General features: G+C 43.3%; 1 protein-coding gene across 1 annotated transcript in view; it reads left to right on the top strand.

Moving 5' to 3' along the window:
- TRIM37 (tripartite motif containing 37) overlaps window positions 1–22,430 on the top strand; it is an 85,621-nt gene that overhangs the window by 44,992 nt on the left and 18,199 nt on the right. The window contains exons 16-20 of the mRNA XM_060757043.2: window positions 1,080–1,216; window positions 3,500–3,594; window positions 13,931–14,131; window positions 19,798–20,109; window positions 22,264–22,395. Of these exons, the coding sequence (XP_060613026.2) occupies window positions 1,080–1,216; window positions 3,500–3,594; window positions 13,931–14,131; window positions 19,798–20,109; window positions 22,264–22,395 (877 nt within the window). The remainder of the gene's footprint in view (window positions 1–1,079; window positions 1,217–3,499; window positions 3,595–13,930; window positions 14,132–19,797; window positions 20,110–22,263; window positions 22,396–22,430) is intronic.

Raw genomic sequence — 22,430 nt, 5'->3', positions numbered from 1 at the left:
TGCATCCATTTAACCCTTTCAGTGCTTGACTCACATTTTTAAATTAAACACACCTAGTTAATTTTAAATATTTCTGACAACTTCCAACCATCCAAATTGAGTCATTTTTGCAACAAAGCATTGCAGATTGGCTATCCTAGGAAGGTGGGAAAAGGAACTGTGTTGGGCATTTAAATTACTGTTCTTTCCTCGTCCCCCACCAAGATTTTCTGCTATCTCTCTGGCTGCTGAAGATTCAAAGCACACTTTCAATCTATAATGCTTAGAAACTTCACTAATTTAAAGCAGATATTGTTGGGGGACTGAATTTTTCTCCAAAATCAACGTTGCTCGGTAGCTGCTATGGTTGTATTCCAAGGATTATTTTGGAGGTTGCAAAGAAGAGTTAGCAGTGCTCTCTTTTTTTCTCCCAATTGCCTGGACTATGCCAGTTTTAACAGCTTTTTTCTTTGCCTTTCTATAATAAGATTTATGAGCTTGGGAGGAAAATTACAATGTTTTGTACTGTTGGCTTATAGGGTTGTTTTGGAGACCCCGGTGGCACAGTGGGTTAAACCGCTGAGCTGCTGAACTTGCTGACTTAAAAGTTGACAGTTTGAATCCGGGGAGGGGGTGAGCTCCCGCTGTTAGCTCAGCACCTGCCAACCTAGTAGTTTGAAAACGTGCAAATGTGAGTCGATCAATAGGTATGGCTTCTGCGGGAATGTAATGGGGCTCCATGCAGTCATGCTGGCCGCATGACCTTGGAGGTGTCTACGGACAACACCGGCTCTTTGGCTTAGGAATGGAGATGAGCACCAACCCCTAGAGTGGGACACAACTAGACTTAATGTCAAGGGAAAAACTTTACCTTTGCTTAGGGTTGTATTGTTATGTTGTGTTTTGAGGCCTTGGCCTTTGTAAGCCGCATCGAGTCCTTCGGGAGATGCTAGCGGGGTACAAATAAAGTTAATAATAATAATAATAATAATAATTAGGAGGGTTTTTTTATGTCTGGTTGAAAATTAAGAGAAGAGATAGAACATTTTGTGGACAGCTGAACATTGTATTTGACATCCTTTTGGATGCTTTTGCTCTAGCATGAGCTTTCAGACGGGGATCTTGATGTTGACCTTATTGGAGAGGATGAGGCCAACCATCTTGACGGAAGCAGTTCTTCGGCAAGTTCAACTGCAACCAGCAACACAGAAGAAAATGATATAGACGAGGAGACCATGTGAGTGGTTGAAACAACCTCTATTTCAGTGTCTATTTGATTTATGTCTCTTTCTGTGTGAATTAGATGTATTCCACTATTTAAACATTGAAAACATAATGCTAAAATCCAGTTCAAGCTGCCCAAAGTATATGCCACTGCCTACTAGCGGTGGGAATTGCTGCTTATTTTGGTTTTTCAAGGAGACACATTTTGTTCTCACTGTTGTGTTTAGAATAGGACATGTGTTGTAATAGAACACAAAATACATTAATGGCTTTTCAAAAGATGCCTTTTCATATGTGTTGTCGAAGGCTTTCAGGGCAGAATCACTGGGTTTGCTGTGAGTTTTCCCACATCTATGGTAGGCATTGTGGAAGGATTTCAGTAAGGCCTCACAACCTCTGAGGATGGAATCAAAGAGTTGGAAGAGTCCCTTCGGGGAGATAGTGGCGGGGTATAGATTATTTATTTATTTATTTGCTTTACTTCTATACCGCATTTTTCAGCCTAAGTCGGCGACTCAATGCGGTTTACACAGTGCAAATTATCATAACAATAACAAGTGGTTAAAACACATCATAAACAACAGACAAACAACAATCAATTATCCTATCAACGCCTCAATAAAATCAGAATCCTTATACCATTCCAGTGTTCGATTATGCCGTCTTCCTGAGTTTAGTTGCACCGTTTAACCGAACGCTTGTTCATAGAGCCACGTCTTGACCTTCTTCCTGAATGCCAGCAACGAAGGGGCCTGTCTGATGTCTACGGGTAGGGCATTCCATAGCCGAGGGGCCACCACCGAGAAGTTTATTATTGTTGTTGTTGTTATTATTATTATTATTATTATTATTATTATGTGTCGTGTCAGGAGCATCCTGTTGTGAGAGAATTGGCCGTCTGCAAGGACGTTGCCCAGGGATGCCGGATGATTTTTGATGTTTTATCATTCCTGTGGGAGGCTTCTCTCATGTCCCCGCATGAGGAGCTGGAGTTGATAGAGGGAGCTCATCCGCCTCTCCCCGAATTCGAACCTGCGATCTGTCGGTCTTCAGTCCTGCCGGCACAGGGGTTTACCCCACTGCGCCACCGGGAGCTCCTATTATTATTATTATTATTATTATTATTATTTATTCACTTCCTTCTTAACGTAAGGAACCTTGTAAACATTTCCTTAACTTAAAGAGCCATTGTCTCTGATAATGTAAACATGTTGTTTTCTCCCTAAAAGTTCAACAATTAATCGTTGTCATGGTTCTCATCAGCAACTTTTAATTACAGTCCATGAATTCTTATAGAATCAAAGAGTTGGAAGAGACCTCATGGGTCATCCAGTCCAACAACCCCTGACAAGAAGCAGGAAAATTGCATTCAAAGCACCTCCAACAGATGGCCATCCAGCCTCTGTTTCAGAGCTTCCAAAGAAGGAGCCTCCAGCACAGTCCAGGGCAGAGAGTTCCACTGCTGAACAGCTCTCACAGTTAGGAAGTTCTTCCTCGTGTTCAGATGGAATCTCTTTTCTTTATGTTTCCCTCTGTGTGAATAAGAAGTATTCCACTATTTAAACATTGAAAAATCCAGTTCCAACTGCCCAAAGTATATGCCACTGCCTACTAGCGGTGCCCCAGAGTGTGGTGGAGGCTCCTTCTTTGGAAGCTTTGAAACAGAGGCTGGATGGCCAGCTGTCAGGGGTGATTTGAATGCAGTATTCCTGCTTCTTGGCAGAATGGGGTTGGACTGGATGGCCCATGAGGTCTCTTCCAACTCTAATTCTATGATTCTATGATTCTTGTAGTTTGAAGCCATTGTTCCATTGCGTCCTAGTCTCCAGGGCAGCAGAAAACAAGTTCGCTCTCTCCTCCCTATGACTTCCTATCACTTATTTATACATGGCTATCATGTTTCCTCTCAGCATTCTCTTCCTCAGGCTAAACATGCCCAGCTCTTTAAGCAGCTCCTCATAGGGCTTGTTCTCAAAACCCTTGATCATTTTAGTCACCCTCCTCTGGACACATTACAGCTTGTCAATATCTCTCTTCAATTGTGTTGCCCAGAATTGGACACAATATTCCAGGTGTGGTCTAACCTTTGAGGTTGAATGTAGGAGATACGTTCGGACAGGTACACAGATCCGGAACCATATAGGGAGGGAGGGAAGGTTGGCCACAGCTTGGAAAGCCCACAGCAACCCAGTGATTCCGGCTATGAAAGCCTTCAACAACACAAGGAAGAACAAGTGTTTGATTGATACAGCAGGTTAACAGGATCTTTATGGCGTTGTTTTTATTTACTCCAAAGGTCGGGAGAGAATGATGTGGAATACAGCCACAACATGGAGCTGGAGGAGGGGGATCTTGCCGAAGAAGTTGCTTCTGCTGCAGGAGGTGCTTCAGGTATAAAAGGAACCTGGTTTTTTTTAGGGACTAGCTGTACCCGTTACACATTGCTGTGGCCAACCTCCCCTCCCTCTTTCCTCCTTTCTTGCCTTCCTTCCTTCCTTCCTGCCTGCCTGCCTGCCTTTCTTCTCTTCCTCTTCCTTCCCCCCTTTTCTTTCCCTTTTTATTTCTCCCCTTTCTTCCTTCTCTACGTATTCTTTGACTGCAACTCCCAGCAGTCCTCCTGATCAATCTATCTACCTACCTATCTATCTCTTTCTAATCTATCTATCTTATCTATTTGGACGATTGCTGGGAGTTGCAGTCTGGGAATAGGAAATTGGAAATATGCAGGGATTGAGATGCTCTCAAAGAAATCCAAGGAGAAGAAAACTTGCATCTTGGAAGCAGTGCATTTCGATCACCTTCCTCTCCTAAAGGGCCTGGTTTAGGGTATGCTAGGAGCTGTAGTCCGGAAGAGAGTGTGGATATGTTATTGTGTGTTTTGTTTGCTGGGGGAGTCGTTTTTGCACATGCGTTATAGTGTCTTTTTGATTTTTTTTGTCTTTTTAAGTCCCTTTTGCTGCATTTTTCAGTGTTTTTATGATTAATTGTCACTCGTTGGCCTGATATGTGTATTGTGTCCAAATTTGGCGTTGATTCGTCCAGGGGGTTTTAAGTTATGTTAATCCCACAAACATTACATTTTTATTTATATAGACCAGCTGTCCCCTGCCACGCGTTACTGTGGCCCTGTCTGTGTATATGTGTTTTGTGTGTGTACATATGTGTGTATATATATTTGTGTACTAACTGTCACCTGCCACGCATTGTAGTGTCCCAGTCTGGTGATCTGGAAGTAATGAGAAAGTGTTGGTTTCTAATATATGTGATTTCTTTATGCTTGTGGGTAAACAGTATTTGATTACGTTTTCTTGCCCTGGAGAAGGGAGTTGGACTGGATGGCCTTAAGTATTTTCTGTTGGTCATGGGCGTTCTGTGTGGGAAGTTTGCCCCAATTCTATCATTGGTGGAGTTCAGAATGCTCTTTGATTGTAGGTGAATTATAAATCCCAGCAACTACAACTCCCAAATGTCAAGGTCTATTTCCCCCAAACTCAATCTGTGTTCATATGTGGACATATGGAATATTCATGCCAAGTTTGGTCCAGATCCATCATTGTTGGAGTGCACAGTGCTCTCTGGATGTAGATGTACTACAACTCCCAAACTCAACGTCAATGGTGTTTTCTTTTGGTCATGGGTGTCCTGTGTGCCATGTTTGGTTCAATTCCATTATTGTAGGTTAACTATAAATCCCAGCAACTACAACTCCCAAATGACAAACTCAATTTTTTTCCAGTGATGGTCACTTCTTGGGTTAGTAGGTATCTTGTGGCCAAATTTGGGAGCAATTTGTCCAGTGGTTTTTGAGTTATGTTTTTGAGTTATGTTAATCCCACAAACGAACATTACATCTGTATTTATATAGATATGTGGTGTGTGTGTGTGTGTGTGTGTGTGTGTGGTTTTGCGCATGTGTTGTAATGTAATTTTTGTTTTTTGGCTTTTTAAGTCTCATCCACTGCATTTTTCAGTGTTTGTATGAGTGATGGTGATTTGTTGGCCTGATAGGTGTTTTGTGCCCAAATTTGGTGTCAATTCGTCCAGTGGTTTTTGAGTTACACACACAAAACACATATACACAGACAGGGCCACAGCAGCACGTGGCAGGGGATGGCTATTTATATAGACTAGCCGTCTCCTGCCACGCGCTACTGTGGCCCACATGGGGGTTCTGTGTGGGAGGTTTGGCCTAATTCTATCGCTGGTGGGGTTCAGAATGCTCTGTGATTGTAGGTGAACTATAAATCCCAGCAACTACAACCCCCAAATTTCAAGATTCTATTTTCCCCAAACTCCACCAGTGCTCACATCTGGGCATATTGAGTATTCGTGTAGAGTTTGGTCCAGAGCCATCATTGCTTGAATCCACAGTGCTCCCTGGATGTAGGTGAACTACAACTCCAAAACCAAAGGACACTGCCCACCAAACCTTACCAATATTTTCTGTTGGTCATGGGAGAACTGTGTGCCAAGTTTGGTTCAGTTCCATCGTTGGTGGGGTTCAGAAAGCTCTTTGATTGTAGGTGAACTATAAATCCCAGCAACTACAACTCCCAAATGACAAAATTATTTTTTGAGTGAAGGACATACATTGGTTTGTTAGGTGTCTTGTGTCCAAATTTGGTGTCAGTTTGCTCAGTGCTTTTTGAGTTCTGTTAATCCCACAAACGAATATGACATTTTTATTTATATAGACTAGCTGTACCCGCCTCGCGTTGCTGTGGCCAACCTTCCCTCTTTCTCTCCTTCTTTCCCTCCTTCCTTCCTTCCTGTCTTTCCTTCTCTTCTTCCTTCTCTGTCTTTCCTTCCTTCCCCCTTTTTCTTTCTCTTCTGCTGTCTCTCTTTTCTTCCTTCTCTTTCCTTCTTTCCTTCCCTCCCTCTTTCTCTACATATTCCCCTTCCTTCTCTCCCTCTTGCCTTCTTTCCCTTTTTTCTTTCCTTCTCTCCTTCCTTCTCTTAACTTTCCTTCCTTCCCCCTTTTTCTTTCCCTCCCTCTTTCTCTCCTTTCTTCCTTCTCTACCTCTTTCCTTCCTTCCTTCTCTCTTTGCTTCCGTGCTTCCTTCTCCCTTTCCTTCTTTCTTTCCCTCCTTTTCTTTTCTTTTCTTTTCTTTCTTGCTTTCTTTTCCCCCCTTCCCTCCTTCTTTCTTCCCTTTTTTCTGTATTGTCATTTAGCTTTTCATCATTTTTGGGGCTTTTAAAGTCCCTTCTGCTGTGTTTTTCAGTGTTTTTATGAGTGAAGGACATACATTGGGTTGTTAGGTGTGTAGTGTCCAAATTTCATATCAATTCGCCCAGTGGTTTTTGAGTTCTGTTAATCCCACAAACGAACATTACATTTTTATTTATATAGATTAGGCTTTTCTCTGGGCTCTCACGGCCACGTCAGAGGCAACACAGAGCTATGCATTCTGTAGGATTGTCTATTTTGGGAACTGCTGCATCATGTACTGTGTGTAGAGATTATCGTAATGTAGGGCACTCTTCCCATTGGCTGAGAGCCACAGGGGATCTGCGGCTGGATTTTCCGGAGACAGAAACCACACCGAGGGAATACTAGCCTTTCCCCAACTCTCTCTCTCTCTCTCTCTCTCTCTCTTATGTTTAAACATTTCTTAACTTGAGCCAGGGATTAGAATTCCTCCTTTGCACCTTTTACGGGCGTCTTCCTTTCCTCAGACATTTTGACACCTTCTCTTTGATGGTATAATCATGTTCTCGGTGCATAAATCTCTGTACTCTCATGGGGACTGGAATGGAATATGTGAACCTCTTAAGCATCAAACGGAGACGGGTTTAAATGGATGTTTCCTCGTATTATAAAATTGTCTGTAATTCAGAGACAGATTCCTATTCTCTGACTCAGAGTCTTTCCCCTCTTTTAAATTACAGAAGCCTTGTTTTTAAATGAGCACTTCGTATGCCCGCACAGGAAAACTCTGTTGAAAACGTTGCGGCAGAGACCTGTCAATTACCGTGTGGGGGAAAAGCGTTGACGGCGTTGTTTTGCAGTTCTCGTTCTAACTGTCTAAATCCTATTGTGGCTCAGATAGCAATCACTGGCACACGACAGACAAATTATACCTCTGATGGGATTCCTTCTGAGCCAGGAAATTAATTCATATTTAGCTGATTAATACCATCCCTTGCTCAACAGCAAAGATAGATGTCTGTATCATGTCTGCAGAAACAAGTGATTGATTGTGTTCCCTCGCTTTTGCTTCTTCAGATGTTTTCCTGTCTGTAGAGTGTATGTTTATAACCCACTCAAGTTTAGAAGAAGATCCTATTCTGTCACGTTCTTAGTCACTTGCTTTGGTGGAGTCTCTTAGTGAGCTTCCTTAATAGGTTCAATATTAAATTAACCCACAGGAGATAATGAGATACATTTTCCCTGTTGATCAGCAGCACAACTGATCGCTAAACAGCTTTGTCAGGAAAAGGAGTTCCGGCCTGAAGGGCATCTTGCTCTTGAAGCTTTTGCGAGCTCTTTTTTAAGAGTTCTTTTCTTAGCAGACCTGGGGCTGACTGTAGCTCAGATCACGAACTTCTTATTGCCCAATTTAGAATAAAACTAAAGAGATCAGGGAAAATACTCAGACCAGTTAGATATGATCTCACTAACATTCCTAGCGAATATATAGTGGAAGTGAAGAACAGATTTGAAGGACTAGATTTAGTAAACAGAGTCCCAGAAGAACTATGGACAGAAGTCCGAGACATTGTTCAGGAGGCGGCAACAAAGTACGTCCCAAAGAAAAAGAAAACCAAGAAGGCAAAATGGTTGTCTGCTGAGACTGGAAGTAGCCCAAGAAAGGAGGAAAGCAAAAGGAAACAGGGATAAGGGGAGATATGCCCAGTTAAATGCGCAATTCCAGAGGTTAGCCAGAAGAGATAAGGAACTATTTTTAAATAAGCAATGCATGGAAGTGGAAGAAGACAACAGAATAGGAAGGACAAGAGACCTCTTCCAGAAAATTAGAAACATTGGAGGTAAATTTCAGGCAAAAATTGGTATAAGAAACAAAGATGGCAGGGACCTAACAGAAGCTGAAGAGATCAAGAGAAGGTGGCGAGACTATACAGAAGATCTGTATAGGAAGGATAATGATATCGAGGATAGTTCTGACAGTGTGGTGAATGAATTAGAACCAGACATCCTGAGGAGTGAGGTTGAATGGGCCTTAAGAAGCATTGCTAACAACAAGGCAGCAGGAGATGACGGGATCCCAGCTGAACTGTTAAAAATCTTAAAAGATGATGCTGTCAAGGTGATGCATGCCATATGCCAGCAAATATGGAAAACACAAGAATGGCCATCAGACTGGAAAAAATCAACTTATATCCCCATACCAAAAAAGGGAAATGCGAAAGACTGCTCCAACTTCCGTACAGTGGCCCTTATTTCTCATGCCAGTAAGGTAATGCTCAAGATCCTGCAAGGAAGACTCCAGCAATACATGGAGCGAGAGTTGCCAGATGTTCAAGCTGGGTTCAGAAAAGGCAGAGGAACGAGAGACCAGATTGCCAATATCTGCTGGATAATGGAGAAAGGCAGGGAGTTTCAGAAAAACATCTATTTCTGCTTCATTGACCATTCTAAAGCCTTTGACTGTGTGGATCATAATAAATTGTGGCAAGTTCTTGGTGGGATGGGCATCCCAAGCCCCCTTCCCTCTCTCCTGAGGAATCTGTACAAGGACCAAGCAGCAACAGTCAGAACTGACCACGGAACAACAGACTGGTTCAAGATTGGGAAAGGCGTACGGCAAGGCTGCATCCTCTCACCCAACCTTTTTAACTTGTATGCAGAACACATCATGCGATGTGCGGGGCTGGATGAATGCAAAGCTGGGGTGAAAATTGCTGGAAGAAACATTAACAAGCTCAGATATGCAGATGACACCACTCTGATGGCCGAAAGCGAGGAGGAGCCGAGGAGCCTTCTAATCAAGGCGGAAGAAGAAAGCGCAAAAGCCGGGTTGCCGCTAAACGTCAAAAAAACCAAGATTATGGCAACAGGAATGATTGACAACTGGAAAATAGAGGGAGAAAACGTGGAGGCCGTGACAGACTTTATATTTCTAGGCGCAAAGATTACTGCAAATGCAGACTGTGGCCAGGAAATCAGAAGACGCTTCCTTCTTGGGAGGAGAGACATCAGACTGCCAACAAAGATCCGCCTAGTCAAAGCCATGGTATTCCCTGTAGTAACCTACGGATGTGAGAGCTGGACCTTAGGGAAGGCTGAGCGAAGGAAGATCGATGCTTTTGAGCTGTGGTGTTGGAGGAAAGTGCTGAGAGTGCCTTGGACTGCGAGAAGATCCAACCAGTCCATCCTCCAGGAAATAAAGCCCGACTGCTCACTGGAGGGAAGGATACTAGAGACAAAGTTGAAGTACTTTGGCCACATCATGAGGAGACAGCAAAGCCTAGAGAAGACAATTATGCTGGGGAAGGTGGAAGACAAAAGGAAGAGGGGCTGACCAAGGGCAAAATGGATGGATGGCATCCTTGGAGTGACTGGACTGACCTTGAAGGAACTGGGGGTGGTGACGGCCGACAGGGAGCTCTGGCGTGGGCAGGTCCATGAGGTCACGAAGAGTCGGAGACGACTGAACGAATGAACAACAACAACACCTCTGAGGATGCTTGCTATAGATGCAGGCGAAACGTCAGGAGAGAATGCCTCTAGACCATGGCCATACAGCCCGAAAAAACCTACAACAACCCAAAATAGCCCACTTATACAGAAAATAGAAAAGAAATGAATTCAGTGAATGTGTCCAGAGGAGGGTGACTAAAATGATCAAGGGTCTGGAGAACAAGCCCTATGAGGAGTGGCTTAAAGAGCCGGGCATGTTTAGCCTGAAGAAGAGAAGTCTGAGAGGAGATATGATAGCCATGTATAAATATGTGAGAGGAAGCCACAGGGAGGAGGGAGCAAGCTTGTTTTCTGCTTCCCTGGAGACTAGGACGCGGAACTATTGAACATGAGGAAGAATGTAATGTTCAATGTATTGTCGAAGGCTTTCATGGCCGGAATCACTCAGTTCTTGTGGGTTTTTTCAGGCTATATGGCCATGTTCTAGAGGCATTTCTCCTGACGTTTCGCCTGCATCTATGGCAAGCATCTTCAGAGGTCTGCTGGAGCTGGGAAAAAGGGGTTTATATATCTGTGGAATGACCAGGGTGAGACAAAAGGCTTTTGTAAGTTGGGCTAGGTTTGAATCTTTTCAACTGACCACCTTGATTAGCATACAATGGGCTGACAGTGCCTGGAGCAAACTCTTCTTGAAAGGTGATTAGATGTCCCTGCCTGTTTTTCTCTCTGCTGTTTTAATTTTAGAGTTTTTTAATACTGATAGCCAGATTTTGTTCATTTTCATGGTTTCTTCCTTTCTGTTGAAATTGTCCACATGTTTGTGGATTTCAATGGCTTCTCTGTGTAGTCTGACATGGTGGTTGTGAGAGTGGTCCAGCATTTTTGTGTTCTCATGTAATGTTCGTTTGTGGGATTAACATAACTCAAAAACCACTTGGCGAATTGACACCAAATTTGGACACAACGAGTGACTATCACTCATAAAAACACTGAAAAACACAGTGGAAGAGATTTAAAAAGGCAAAAAACAAAAATTACATTACAACCTCATGGGCCATCCAGTCCAACCTCATTCTGCGAAGAAGCAGGAATATTGCATTCAAACCACCCCTGACAGATGGCCATCCAGCCTCTGTTTAAAAGCTTCCAAAGAAGGAGCCTCCAGCACACTCCTGGGCAGAGAGTTCCACTGCTGAACGGCTCTCACAGTCAGGAAGTTCTTCCTCATGTTCAGATGGAATCTCCTCTCTTGTAGTTTGAAGCCATTGCTCCATTGCATCCTAGTCTTCCTCTTACATATTTATACATGGCTATCATGTCTCCTCTCAGCCTTCTCTTCTTCAGGCTAAACATGCCCAGCTCCTTACGCCACTCCTCAGGGTGAGGCAGCATAATTTCCCTTTTTTCGAAACTTAATAAAACCCATTGTATGAATCAGAATTTTTTATTTTTTTTATAATGTAGGCGCATACCTAAAGTTTTGTTTTATGTAGTTTTGAAGATCAAATTAGGTAGGTGACGTCCCCCATTCTCCATACACTGAGTAAACTGGTTTCTGGCGTTTGTCATGACTCTTGCCAGCATAGCAGGCATTATGTCGGCAATTTTTTCCTGGATGTTGGTCTTCAAATCTTGTAGGGTCCTTGGATGGTTCACATAAACATGGGATTTCAAAAAAGCCCATAGAAAAAATCACAAGGGTCAGCCAAATCTTGAGAGCGGGCCGACCACTCCAAATTTGCTCGAAAAGTAGGCTTCAACGGCAAAAGCACGCTCCTCACTGTTCCAACGCATGATGGCGAGTGAACTGTGTCAGGACAAAACTTTATACTCCCGCCTCTCAAACGAGACCACTAGTGATGTGGGGTATAGACATCCTGTGATAATGCAGCATGTCTCATTAAGAGCCGCATCCACTGGTTTAACCTGGTGAGATGTATTCCACACTGGGCATGCGTATTCAGCAGCAGGATAACAAAGCGCAAGGGCAGATGTCTTCACTGTGTCTGATTGTGATCCCCAGGTTATGCCAGTCAGCTTTCATATGATATTATTTCTTGCACCCACTTTTTGTTTAATGTTGAAGCAGTGCTTCTTATAAGTCAGAGCATGGTCCAGAGTGACTCCAAGGTATTTGATTGTGCTGCAATGCTCCAGTGGGATTCCTTTCCAGGTAATCCTCAGAGCTTGAGATGCTTGTCTGTTCTTAAGGTGAAAAGCACACATCTGCATTTTAGATGGTTTGGGACCAGCTGGTTTTCCCTGTAATAGGCAGTAAGAGCACCCAAAGCTTTGGAGAGCTTCTGTTCAACCATTTCAGCGCTCCCTGTTTGAGCGGTGATGGCATGATTGTCAGCATAGATTAAGCTCTCTGTCCCTTCTGGCAGTGGCTGACCAAATGTGTAAATGTTAAACATTGATGGAGCAAGCACGCTCCTCTGAGGCAGGCTGTTCTTCTGTTTTTGCCATCTGCTTCTCTGGCTCTAGAACAAAAAAGCTCCTGTTTTGTAGCAGATTTCCTATAAAGCGAGTGAGGTGGTGGTCCTTTGTGATATTATAAGTTTTTCTCAGGAGAAGGCTATGATTTACAGTATCATATTCTGCTGACAACGTATGACATAATACAAAATTATAGTTATATATTTTATATTACATGTAATATTACTAATAATATTACATGTAATATAAAATATACAATATTTTGTATATTGTATATATTGTATGTTAGTACAATATATTAATATACAAGGCTGATATTGCAATATAATACTACTACTAATAATAATATATTATAATTATATATTTATATTACATATAATATTACTAATAATAATACAATATAGTAATATTTAGTACTGATATTGCATTATGCTAACATTGGACGGGGTTACACTCCCCCTGAAGCCACAGGTCCGCAGTTTGGGAGTCCTCTTGGATTCATCGCTTACGCTTGAGGCTCAGGCGTCGGCAGTGTCCGGGAGGGCTTTTGCACAATTGAGACTTGTGCGCCAACTGCAACCGTACCTCGCAAAGGCTGATCTGGCTGGGGTGGTCCATGCCTTGGTCACCTCTAGATTGAACTACTGTAATGCGCTCTACGTGGGGCTGCCCTTGAAAATGGCTCGGAAATTTCAATTGGTCCAACGGGCAGCGGCCAGGATGTTAACTGGTGCTCCTTACAGAGAGAGGTCAACCCTCCTGTTCAAGGAGCTCCACTGGCTGCCGTTTATTTTCCGAGCCCAATTTAAGGTGCAGGTGCTTACCTACAAAGCCCTGAACGGTTTGGGACCATCCTACCTGCGTGACCGCATCACCGTTTATGAACCCACGCTCTCACTTCGTTCATCCGGAGAGGCCCTGCTCGTGATTCCACCTGCGTCGTAGGCGAGTTTGGTGGGGACGCGAGACAGGGCCTTTTCTGTGGTGGCCCCTCGACTCTGGAACACCCTCCCCAAAGATCTTAGACAGGCCCCTACGTTGGCAGTCTTTAGAAAGAACTTGAAGACCTGGCTGTTCCGATGTGCCTTTCCAAAATAAGAAAACTCCAATAACAAGTCCCAGAAGCACTTTATTAGAATTAAGATTTCTGCACACTGCACTTGCCCTATAATCCTTACATATCACCTGTCACATCAGCACTTTTAATTCTGTACCCATTACTCTGGCCTTGGTGTATTTTTTTGTGTCTTGGTTTATTGTGTCTTGGTGTATTGTTTATTGCTTGTTGTTTAATATTGCGTTAACTGTTTTCAATTTTCTTTAGGTTGTGTATTGTTATGTTGTGTTTTGAGGCCTTGGCCATTGTAAGCCGCACCGAGTCCTTCGGGAGATGCTAGCGGGGTACATATAAAGATAATAATAATAATAATAATAATAGTAATAATAATAATAAATACATAATAATTGTATGTATATATATCTTGTAAGCCACTCTGTAAGCCACTCTGAGCCTCCTTCGAGGTGAGAAGGGTGGCATATAAATAAATAAATAATAAATACATTATAAATATGCTGACATTTTCTGCTAAAGCTCAATATTTCAAGGATATGGTCCTTCCATGCTAAGTTGAGCATCACATTTCATATTAATTGCTAACTGCTCTCACTCTTCTCTTTAAAATTCAGGTGGAACCCACGGCTACCCCACTGCAAGCTGCCGCATGTCAAGACGAGGAGCAGGAGCTCTGGGCTCTTCCACCAGCAGCAGTTTGCTTGATATCGACCCCTTGATTTTAATTCACTTGTTGGACTTGAAGGACAGAAATGGGGTGGAAAACCTCTGGGGCTTGCAGCCGCGTCCTCCTGCTTCTCTTCTGCAGAACAGAGGTGAGTTGGAAGGCTTTCATGTAATTGATTAGATGTTGTAATCTGTTCAGTACCTGCTTTATAGTGCAGTTACTGGTGGAATGAGCTCATAAGAGGGTTTCCAAAGGATTTTCTCATCAACCCATATTGTTATGGCATTGCATTGTTTTTTAACGAGATGAACCCTTTCCTGTTGATGTTTGGCTTAGGAACCTTGTCTGATAAAGTGCTCTAATGTTATCTTAGTACCTGCGATCAAGGGTATCCATCCAGGAAAGATTACAATCAGAAGACCTGAGGATAATAAAGAGGATGTTGTAAGTTGGTTGCTGGAGCACTTAGCTTAATCCAGAGAGCAAATACCTTTGTTTACGAAGTTGGTGACCTGACATTTGGTTCAAGTGACTGCGGGAGAAAGGACACAATAGAAATTCACGGATAAGGTGGTTGAAATTCGGTCTCATCAGTTATCGGAAAGGAAATCCTTCCGATTGTAAAAGGAAACAAAAAGACGAGAAAGTATAGTTAGGGCAAGTGTTGGTCTGAAAATGGCGTGCCATCTTATTCCAGTGAATCTTTCATTCGCCTGTCTTGATGCCAGCCAAACTAGGCCTGCCCTCTCCTTGTTTACAATCATCATCTGGATTTATGAGAAGGCAAAAACAAGTTTGGGAAACGTCTTGCTGTGAGCCATAACACAAATAAACAAATATGTAGTCGCTTTACATGCAGCAGTCTTCACGCTGGAGGCTTCACTTGAGGCTTCCTAGCTTACTTGTCCGAACGTATCTCCCTGTATATTCCACCTCGTAGTTTAAGATCCACCGGGGAGGCCCTACTCTCGGTCCCACTAGCCTCGCAAACGCGACTGGTGGGGACGAGGGACAGGGCCTTCTCAGTGGTGACTCCCCGCTTGTGGAACTCTCTCCCCAGCGAGATTAGGTCAGCGTCCTCTCTCCCTTCCTTCAGGAAAAACTGAAATCATTGATGACAGCCAAACTAGGCCTGCCCTCTCCTTGTTTATAATCATCATCTGGATTTATGAGAAGGCAAAAACAAGTTTGGGAAACGTCTTGCTGTGAGCCATAACACAAATAAACAAATGCGTAATCGCTTTACATGCAGCAGGCTTCACACTGGAGGGTTCGCTTGAGGCTTCCTAACTTACTTGTCTGAACGTATCTCCCTGTACATTCCACCTCGTAGTTTAAGATCCACCGGGGAGGCCCTGCTTTCGGTCCCACCAGCCTCGCAAACACGGCTGGTGGGGACGAGGGACAGGGCCTTCTCGGTGGTGACTCCCCACTTGTGGAACTCTCTCCCCAGCGAGATTAGATCGGTGTCCTCTCTCCTTTCCTTCAGGAAAAACTGAAATCATGGTTGTGGACCCAGGCCTCTGGCTAGCAGGCATAACGGCACTTTGGACATTGAACTGGACCAGATGATTGTTATAGCAATTGAACCGGCTATATGATTGTATAACTAATGTTATGTTTTTAATTTATTGTATATTTATGGTTTTATATTGTTGTTCACTGTGATATTGTGGCATCGATTTGTTGCTAGTGTTAGCTGCGCTGAGTCCCCCCTTGGGGGTAGAGAAGAGCAGGGTAGAAACCTATATAAATAAAAATGTAAAACATGAAAAAAAAAACCAGTGAAAATTAAATCTATAGAAAGTCACACCGGGCCTGGCGTTTTCCTGTTAGATTCTTCTTTGTCCATCTATATATGTAATACTCGTTTGTGGGATTAACAGAACTCAAAAACCACTGGACGAATTGACACCAAATTTGGACACAAGACACCTAACAACCCATGTATGTCCTTCACTCAAAAAAACGATTTTGTCATTTGGGAGTTGTAGTTCCTGGGATTTATAGTTCACCTATAATCAAAGAGCATTCTGAATCCCACCAACGATGGAATTGAACCAAACTTGGCACACAGTTCTCCCATGATCAACAGAAAATACTGGAAGGGTTTGGTGGGCAGTGTCCTTTTGTTTTGGAGTTGTAGTTCACCTACATCCAAAGATATGACTGTGGACTCAAACGATGATGGATCTGGACCAAACTCTACAAAAATACTCAATATGTCCAAATGTGAACACTGGTGGAGTTTGGGGGAAATAGAATCTTGACATCTGGGAGTTGTAGTTGCTGGGATTTATAGTTCACCTAGAATCATGGAATCAAAGAGTTGGAAGAGACCTCATGGGCCATCCAGTCCAACCCCATTCTGCCAAGAAGCAGGAATATTGTATTCAAATCTCCCCTGACAGATGGCCATCCAGCCTCCAAAGAAGGAGCCTCCACCACACTCCGGGGCAGAGAGTTCCACTGCTGAACGGCTCTCACAGTCAGGAAGTTCTTCCTCATGTTCAGATGGAATCTCCTCTCTTGTAGTTTGAAGCCACTGTTCCACGTCCTAGTCTCCAGGGCAGCAGTAAACAAGCTTGCTCCCTCCTTCCTGTGGCATCCTCTCACATATTTATACATGGCTATCATTTCTCTTCTCAGCCTTCTCTTCTTCAGGCTAAACATGCCCAGCTCCTTAAGCCACTCCTCATAGGGCTTGTTCTCCAGACCCTGGATCATTTTAGTCGCCCTCCTCTGGACACATTCCAGCTTGTCAATATCTCTCTTGAATTGTGGTGCCCAGAATTGGACACAATATTCCAGATGTGGTCTAACCAAAGCGGAATAGAGGGGTAGCATGACTTCCCTAGATCTAGACACTATGCTCCTATTGATGCAAGCCAAAACCCCATTGGTTTTTTTGTCACCACATCACATTGTTGGCTCATGTTTAACTTGTTGTCTACGAGGACTCCAAGATCTTTTTCACACATACTGCTCTCGAGCCAGGCATTATGTAATGAAAAATACCTAGTTAATATTTAATATTTCTGACAAGGTCACCTTCGAAAGAGCCATTTTGTTGACTTAACAGAGCAGCCGAGAAAATGATTGTCCATATGGCATGTGCACGTACTCCTCTCCTCTGCATAATGACAGTGTTTGTACTGTCGGCTCTAAAGATAGGAAGATAGAGCCTGGAACAGGGAACACGGTTGAGTCAGTCTCGCAAATTAATACTGGTCTTGTGTTGTCAGGAGGAAGAGAGGTGGGAAAGCGACTTGCTCAGAGATCCAAATTCTCAAGGAACAGAAAACTTGACAGGAAGCTCCTGGTAAGGAGCTGTGAAGTTGAGCTTCAAGTATCGTGAACCTTACTGTCTGCGTCATTGCTTTCTTTAGTGACACTCCTGTTTCTCTGGGTAGCACCGGAAGATGGCCTGATCAATGGTATCTGTCATATAGGAACACACCTAGGGGAATTGTATGAAGTTCTGGAGATAGAATTAGCATTCTGATGTCTATTGAGATGGCATCCTAAAATGGATTACTTTATATCAAGCTAGGGAGAAATAGAAGAAACTCACAGGAACGTTCACAGCAGAAAGATGGGAGAATCAGATAGGAAAGGAGCTTTGGTGGGGAAACCTTCAATACTTGTTCGTGCCCTTTTTCTTGCAGTGCTCATTTAAAAGCATCTCCCATATAAAGTACTGTACCAAAGTTACTGACTTCAATGGGAACTAAGCAGACTGTGCTACTCATAACCCATGTTTAGTGAGTTTTTACAGATTGTGAGATATTATTCCTGATTTATTTATTTATCGTGTCAGTAAGCAGTATTTCTTGCTGTTTCTTTGTCAGGGTTGGTGTGGAGATTGTCTGGTTTGCCTACTCTGGAATATGCAACATATAATTGCCCTTCTTTAGGGCTCCCTTTCAAAACTATGATACTATATCTCTGTGTGTGAATCATATCTATCTATCTATATCATAGAATCAAAGAGTTGGAAGAGACCTCATGGGCCATACAGTCCAACCCCCTGCCAAGAAGCAGGAATATTGCATTCAAATCACCCCCGACAGATGGCCATCCAGCCCCTGTTTAAAAGCTTCCAAAGAAGAAGCCTTCACCACACTCCGGGGCAGAGAGTTCCACTGTTGAACGGCTCTCACAGTCAGGAAGTTCTTCCTCATGTTCAGATGGAATCTCCATCTATGTTTGGATGACTCTTTGTCAGGAGGGCTTTGATTACATTTTCTTGCCCTGGTGAAGGGAGTTGGACTGGGTGGCCTTAAGTATTTTTTGTTGGTCATGAGGGTTCAGTGTGGGAAGTTTGCCCCTATTCTGTCATTTGTGGGATTCAGAATGCTCTTTAATTGTAGGTAAACTATAAATCCCTGTAACTACAAATCCCAAATGTCAAGGTCTATTTCCCCCAAACTCCATGTATGTGCATATTTGGGCATATGGAATATTCATGCCAAGTTTGGTCCAGATCCATCATAGTTGAGTCCACAGTACTCTCTGGATGTAGGTGAACCACAACTCCTAAACTCAAGGTCAATGCCCACCAAACCCTTCTAGTGTTTTCTTTTGGTCATGGGAGTTTTGTGTGCCACATTTAGTTCAATTCCATCATTGGTGGAATTCAGAATGCTCTTTGATTGTAGGTTAACTATAAATCCCAGCAATTACAACTCTCAAATGACAAAATCATTTTTTTGAGTGATGGTCACTCATTGGCCTGATAAGTGTCTTGTGTCCAAATTTGGTGTCAATTCGTCCAGTGGTTTCTGAGTTGTTTTTTGGGAGGAATTTTTTGAGTGAAGGATATAAATTGCTTTAAATGGTGTCTTGTGTCCAAATTTGGTGTCGATTCCCCCAGTGGTTTTTGAGTTCTGTTAGTCCCAAAAACTCTCTCTCTCTCTCTATATATATATAGAGTTTTTGCGTATGTGTTGTAATGTAATTTTGGGGGGTTTCTTTTGCTTTTTAAGTCTCTTCTACTGTGTTTTTCAGTGTTTCTATGAGTGATGGTCACTCGTTGGCCTGAGAGGTGTATTTTGTCCAAATTTGGTGTCAATTCAGCAGTGGTTTTTGAGTTATGTTAATCCCACAAACGAACATTACATTTTTATTTATATAGATTATTGGGGGCATTGAATTTTGCCATTTGTGAACCGCCCTGAGTCGCCTCCGGGCTGAGAAAGGCGGTATATAAATATGGTAAATAAATAAATAAGAGTTTTATTTTATTTATTTATTTGCTATACTTGTATACCGCTGTTTCTCAGCCTAGCCGGCGACTCAACGCGGTTTACAACAAAATATAACAGTCGACAGTATACAGTTTAAAAGCATAAAAGCATAGTGCACAATACATATATCAACAAACAATCCAATTAATCTCCTGACTAAAATCGTGATCCAGTTTCGTCGTCCATATTGCCAGTCCTTTAGTCAATTACATTCCTTGCACTGAGTTCCTTCTCCCACCCTGGACATCATTCCACAGATATATAAATCTCACTTGCCTAGTTTCTAACAGGCTTCACAACCTCTGAGGAGGCCTGCCATAGATGTGGGGGAAACATCAGGAGAGAATGCTTCAGGAGCATGGCCATACAGCCCGGAAAACTCAGCAACCCACTAAAATGAAATATTTAGGCCTATGGGTTGCAGGGAGTACACATATCCCATTTCTGTTTCAAAAACTAACATCCAGGATGGGCTCTTTCCTGACATCCAGGTAGATGTGATGTCTCCGCTCACTAGAAGCATCCTGGAATAATCTTTCTGTTTGACTGTTTTCTCCCCCTCAAGCCTCCTATTCGCTAAAGGAGAGGGACCAGCGGAGGCACCAGGCTATGTGGCGCGTCCCACCAGACCTGAAGATGCTGAAAAGGTTGAAAAGCCAGATGGCCGAAGTCCGAAGCAAAATGTCAGATGTGAAGAATCAGCTGTCTGAGGTCCGAAGCAGCAACACCACCTCTTCTGAGGGGCAGCCTGCATACGCCTTCTCCAGCGACCAAGGAGCCCTGGCAGCTTGCGGAACAGATAGCTATAGCAAACTGCAGGAACTTGGGAGAGAGCTGCTGACAAAATCGTCCCTCTCCAGCTGCTACATTCGGAACTGTAAGTGGGGACGAGCTTAGCACTCATTTCTGTAGAATACAATGTCTAACTCAGGCATGGGTAAACTTCGGTTCTCCAGGTGTTTTGGACTCCAACTCCCACAATTCCTAGCAGCCGAATTCCACAGCACTGCTGGACACAGCTGACCTCCAGTTGGAACACTCAAGGGCCAGGGCTTCGCAGTTGTCCGTGTCTATGCCAGAGTTTTTAAGGTTCGCTTTGAACCCATCTTTCAATCTCTTTTCCTGCCCACCTACATTCCGTTTTCCGTTTTTCAGTATGGAGTAGAGCAACTGCTTTGGGAGACAATAATAATGATAAATAATGATAAAACTTTATTTATACCCCGCTACCATCTCCCCAAGGGACTCGGTGCGGCTTACATGCGGCCGAGCCCACAATACATCAATACAAGCAATAACACACACAATACAAAGCAATTAAAATTAAAATTTAAAATTAAAATAAATCTCATACACAAATAGCATGATGTCCTTAGGGAGCGAGTTCCAGAGTCGAGGAGCCACCACCGACAAGGCCCTCTCTCTCGTCCCCACCAATCGTACTCGCGATGCAGGTGGGAGCATGAGTAGGGCCTCTCCAGGTAACCGAAGAGATTGTGTGGGTTCGTACACAGAAATGCGGTCACGCAGGTAGACAATGATCTTTGGGCATCCGGACAACGTGACCGGTCCAGCGGAGTTGATGGTGGAGCACCATTGCTTCAATGCTGGTGGTCTTTGGGTTGTTGTAGATTTTTTCGAGCTATATGGCCATGTTCTAGAGGCATTCTCTCCTGACGTTTCGCCTGCATCTATGGCAAGCATCCTCAGAGGTAGTGAGGATGCTTACCTCTGAGGATGGGTGCCATAGATGCAGGCGAAACATCAGGAGAGAATGCCTCTAGAACATGGCCATATAGCCCGGAAAAAACCTACAACAACCCAGTGATTCCGGCCATGAAAGCCTTCGACAATTTATCAGTGTCATTAAATATATCCAGTTCAAACATTCCTGAAAGATAAAATTCCGGTTTCATCGGGAAATTAATTTTTAATATTTTTTTTTTACATTCTGTATGTATCATTTTCCAATGTTCAACCGTTTTGTCAACCAATATCGTTTTATAGTTTTATAGTCTAAACAACAAGTTAAACATGAGCCAACAATGTGATGTGGCGGCAAAAAAAGCCAATGGGATTTTGGCCTGCATCAATAGGAGCCTAGTGTCTAGATCTAAGGAAGTAATGCTACCCCTCTATTCCGCTTTGGTTAGACCACATCTGGAATATTGTGTCCAATTCTGGGCACCACAATTCAAGAGAGATATTGACAAGCTGGAATGTGTCCAGGGGAGGGCGACTAAAATGATCAAGGGTCTGGAGAACAAGCCCAATGAGGAGCGGCTTAGGGAACTGGGCATGTTTAGCCTGAAGAAGAGAAGGCTGAGAGGAGATATGATAGCCATGTATAAATATGTGAGAGGAAGCCACAGGGAGGAGGGAGCAAGCTTGTTTTCTGCTTCCTTGGAGACTAGGACGCGGAACAATGGCTTCAAACTACAAGAGAGGAGATTCCATCTGAACATGAGGAAGAACTTCCTGACTGTGAGAGCCGTTCAGCAGTGGAACTCTCTGCCCCGGAGTGTGGTGGAGGCTCCTTCTTTGGAAGCTTTTAAGCAGAGGCTGGATGGCCATTTGTCAGGGGTGATTTGAATGCAATATTCCTGCTTCTTGGCAGGGGGTTGGACTGGATGGCCCATGAGGTCTCTTCCAACTCTTTGATTCTATGATTCTGTGTTTGGTGTAGAAATGTAATGCTGTGCTGTGTAAGGGTTAAATGCTCAGAGCTATGATTTATGCCTAGAGTATAACTTTGGACAGTTCCTGTTTCGTCACATATTCCAGAGATGAGATAACAGCACATGCTCTCTCTCTCTTTCAGCGATGTACAGCTAAGAGAAATGATGTATCTTTGGCTACTCCTGTATGTAGTTTTTGTAATTTTTAGAAATAGCAATAAATCTTTAAGTGCCGCTCCGGGCTTGGAGTGACCTCTTAGCAGATGCTCTGAAGTCAATAAAACAACCAAAAAAACACATCTCTTTCTTTCTATTTTCCAAAGTGCTCATGCATTTTTTTGCAAATCTTGCAGCCACGAACAAGAAAAGCCACTCGACCAAAACTGGCCGAACTGGGGCAGCGGGAAGCTTGTCTCTGCGAAGAGCCATGGATTGTGGAGATGGAAGCCTTCGCTTGAAGGGAGACAGTCAGATTTCCTCTGAAGGTACAAGCATATGGGAGAGGGGAAGAATGCTATGA

Source organism: Anolis sagrei, chromosome 11, assembly GCF_037176765.1.
Source record: "Anolis sagrei isolate rAnoSag1 chromosome 11, rAnoSag1.mat, whole genome shotgun sequence".
Classification (NCBI taxonomy): domain Eukaryota; kingdom Metazoa; phylum Chordata; class Lepidosauria; order Squamata; family Dactyloidae; genus Anolis; species Anolis sagrei.
This window is presented reverse-complemented; position numbering and strand designations above follow the sequence as displayed.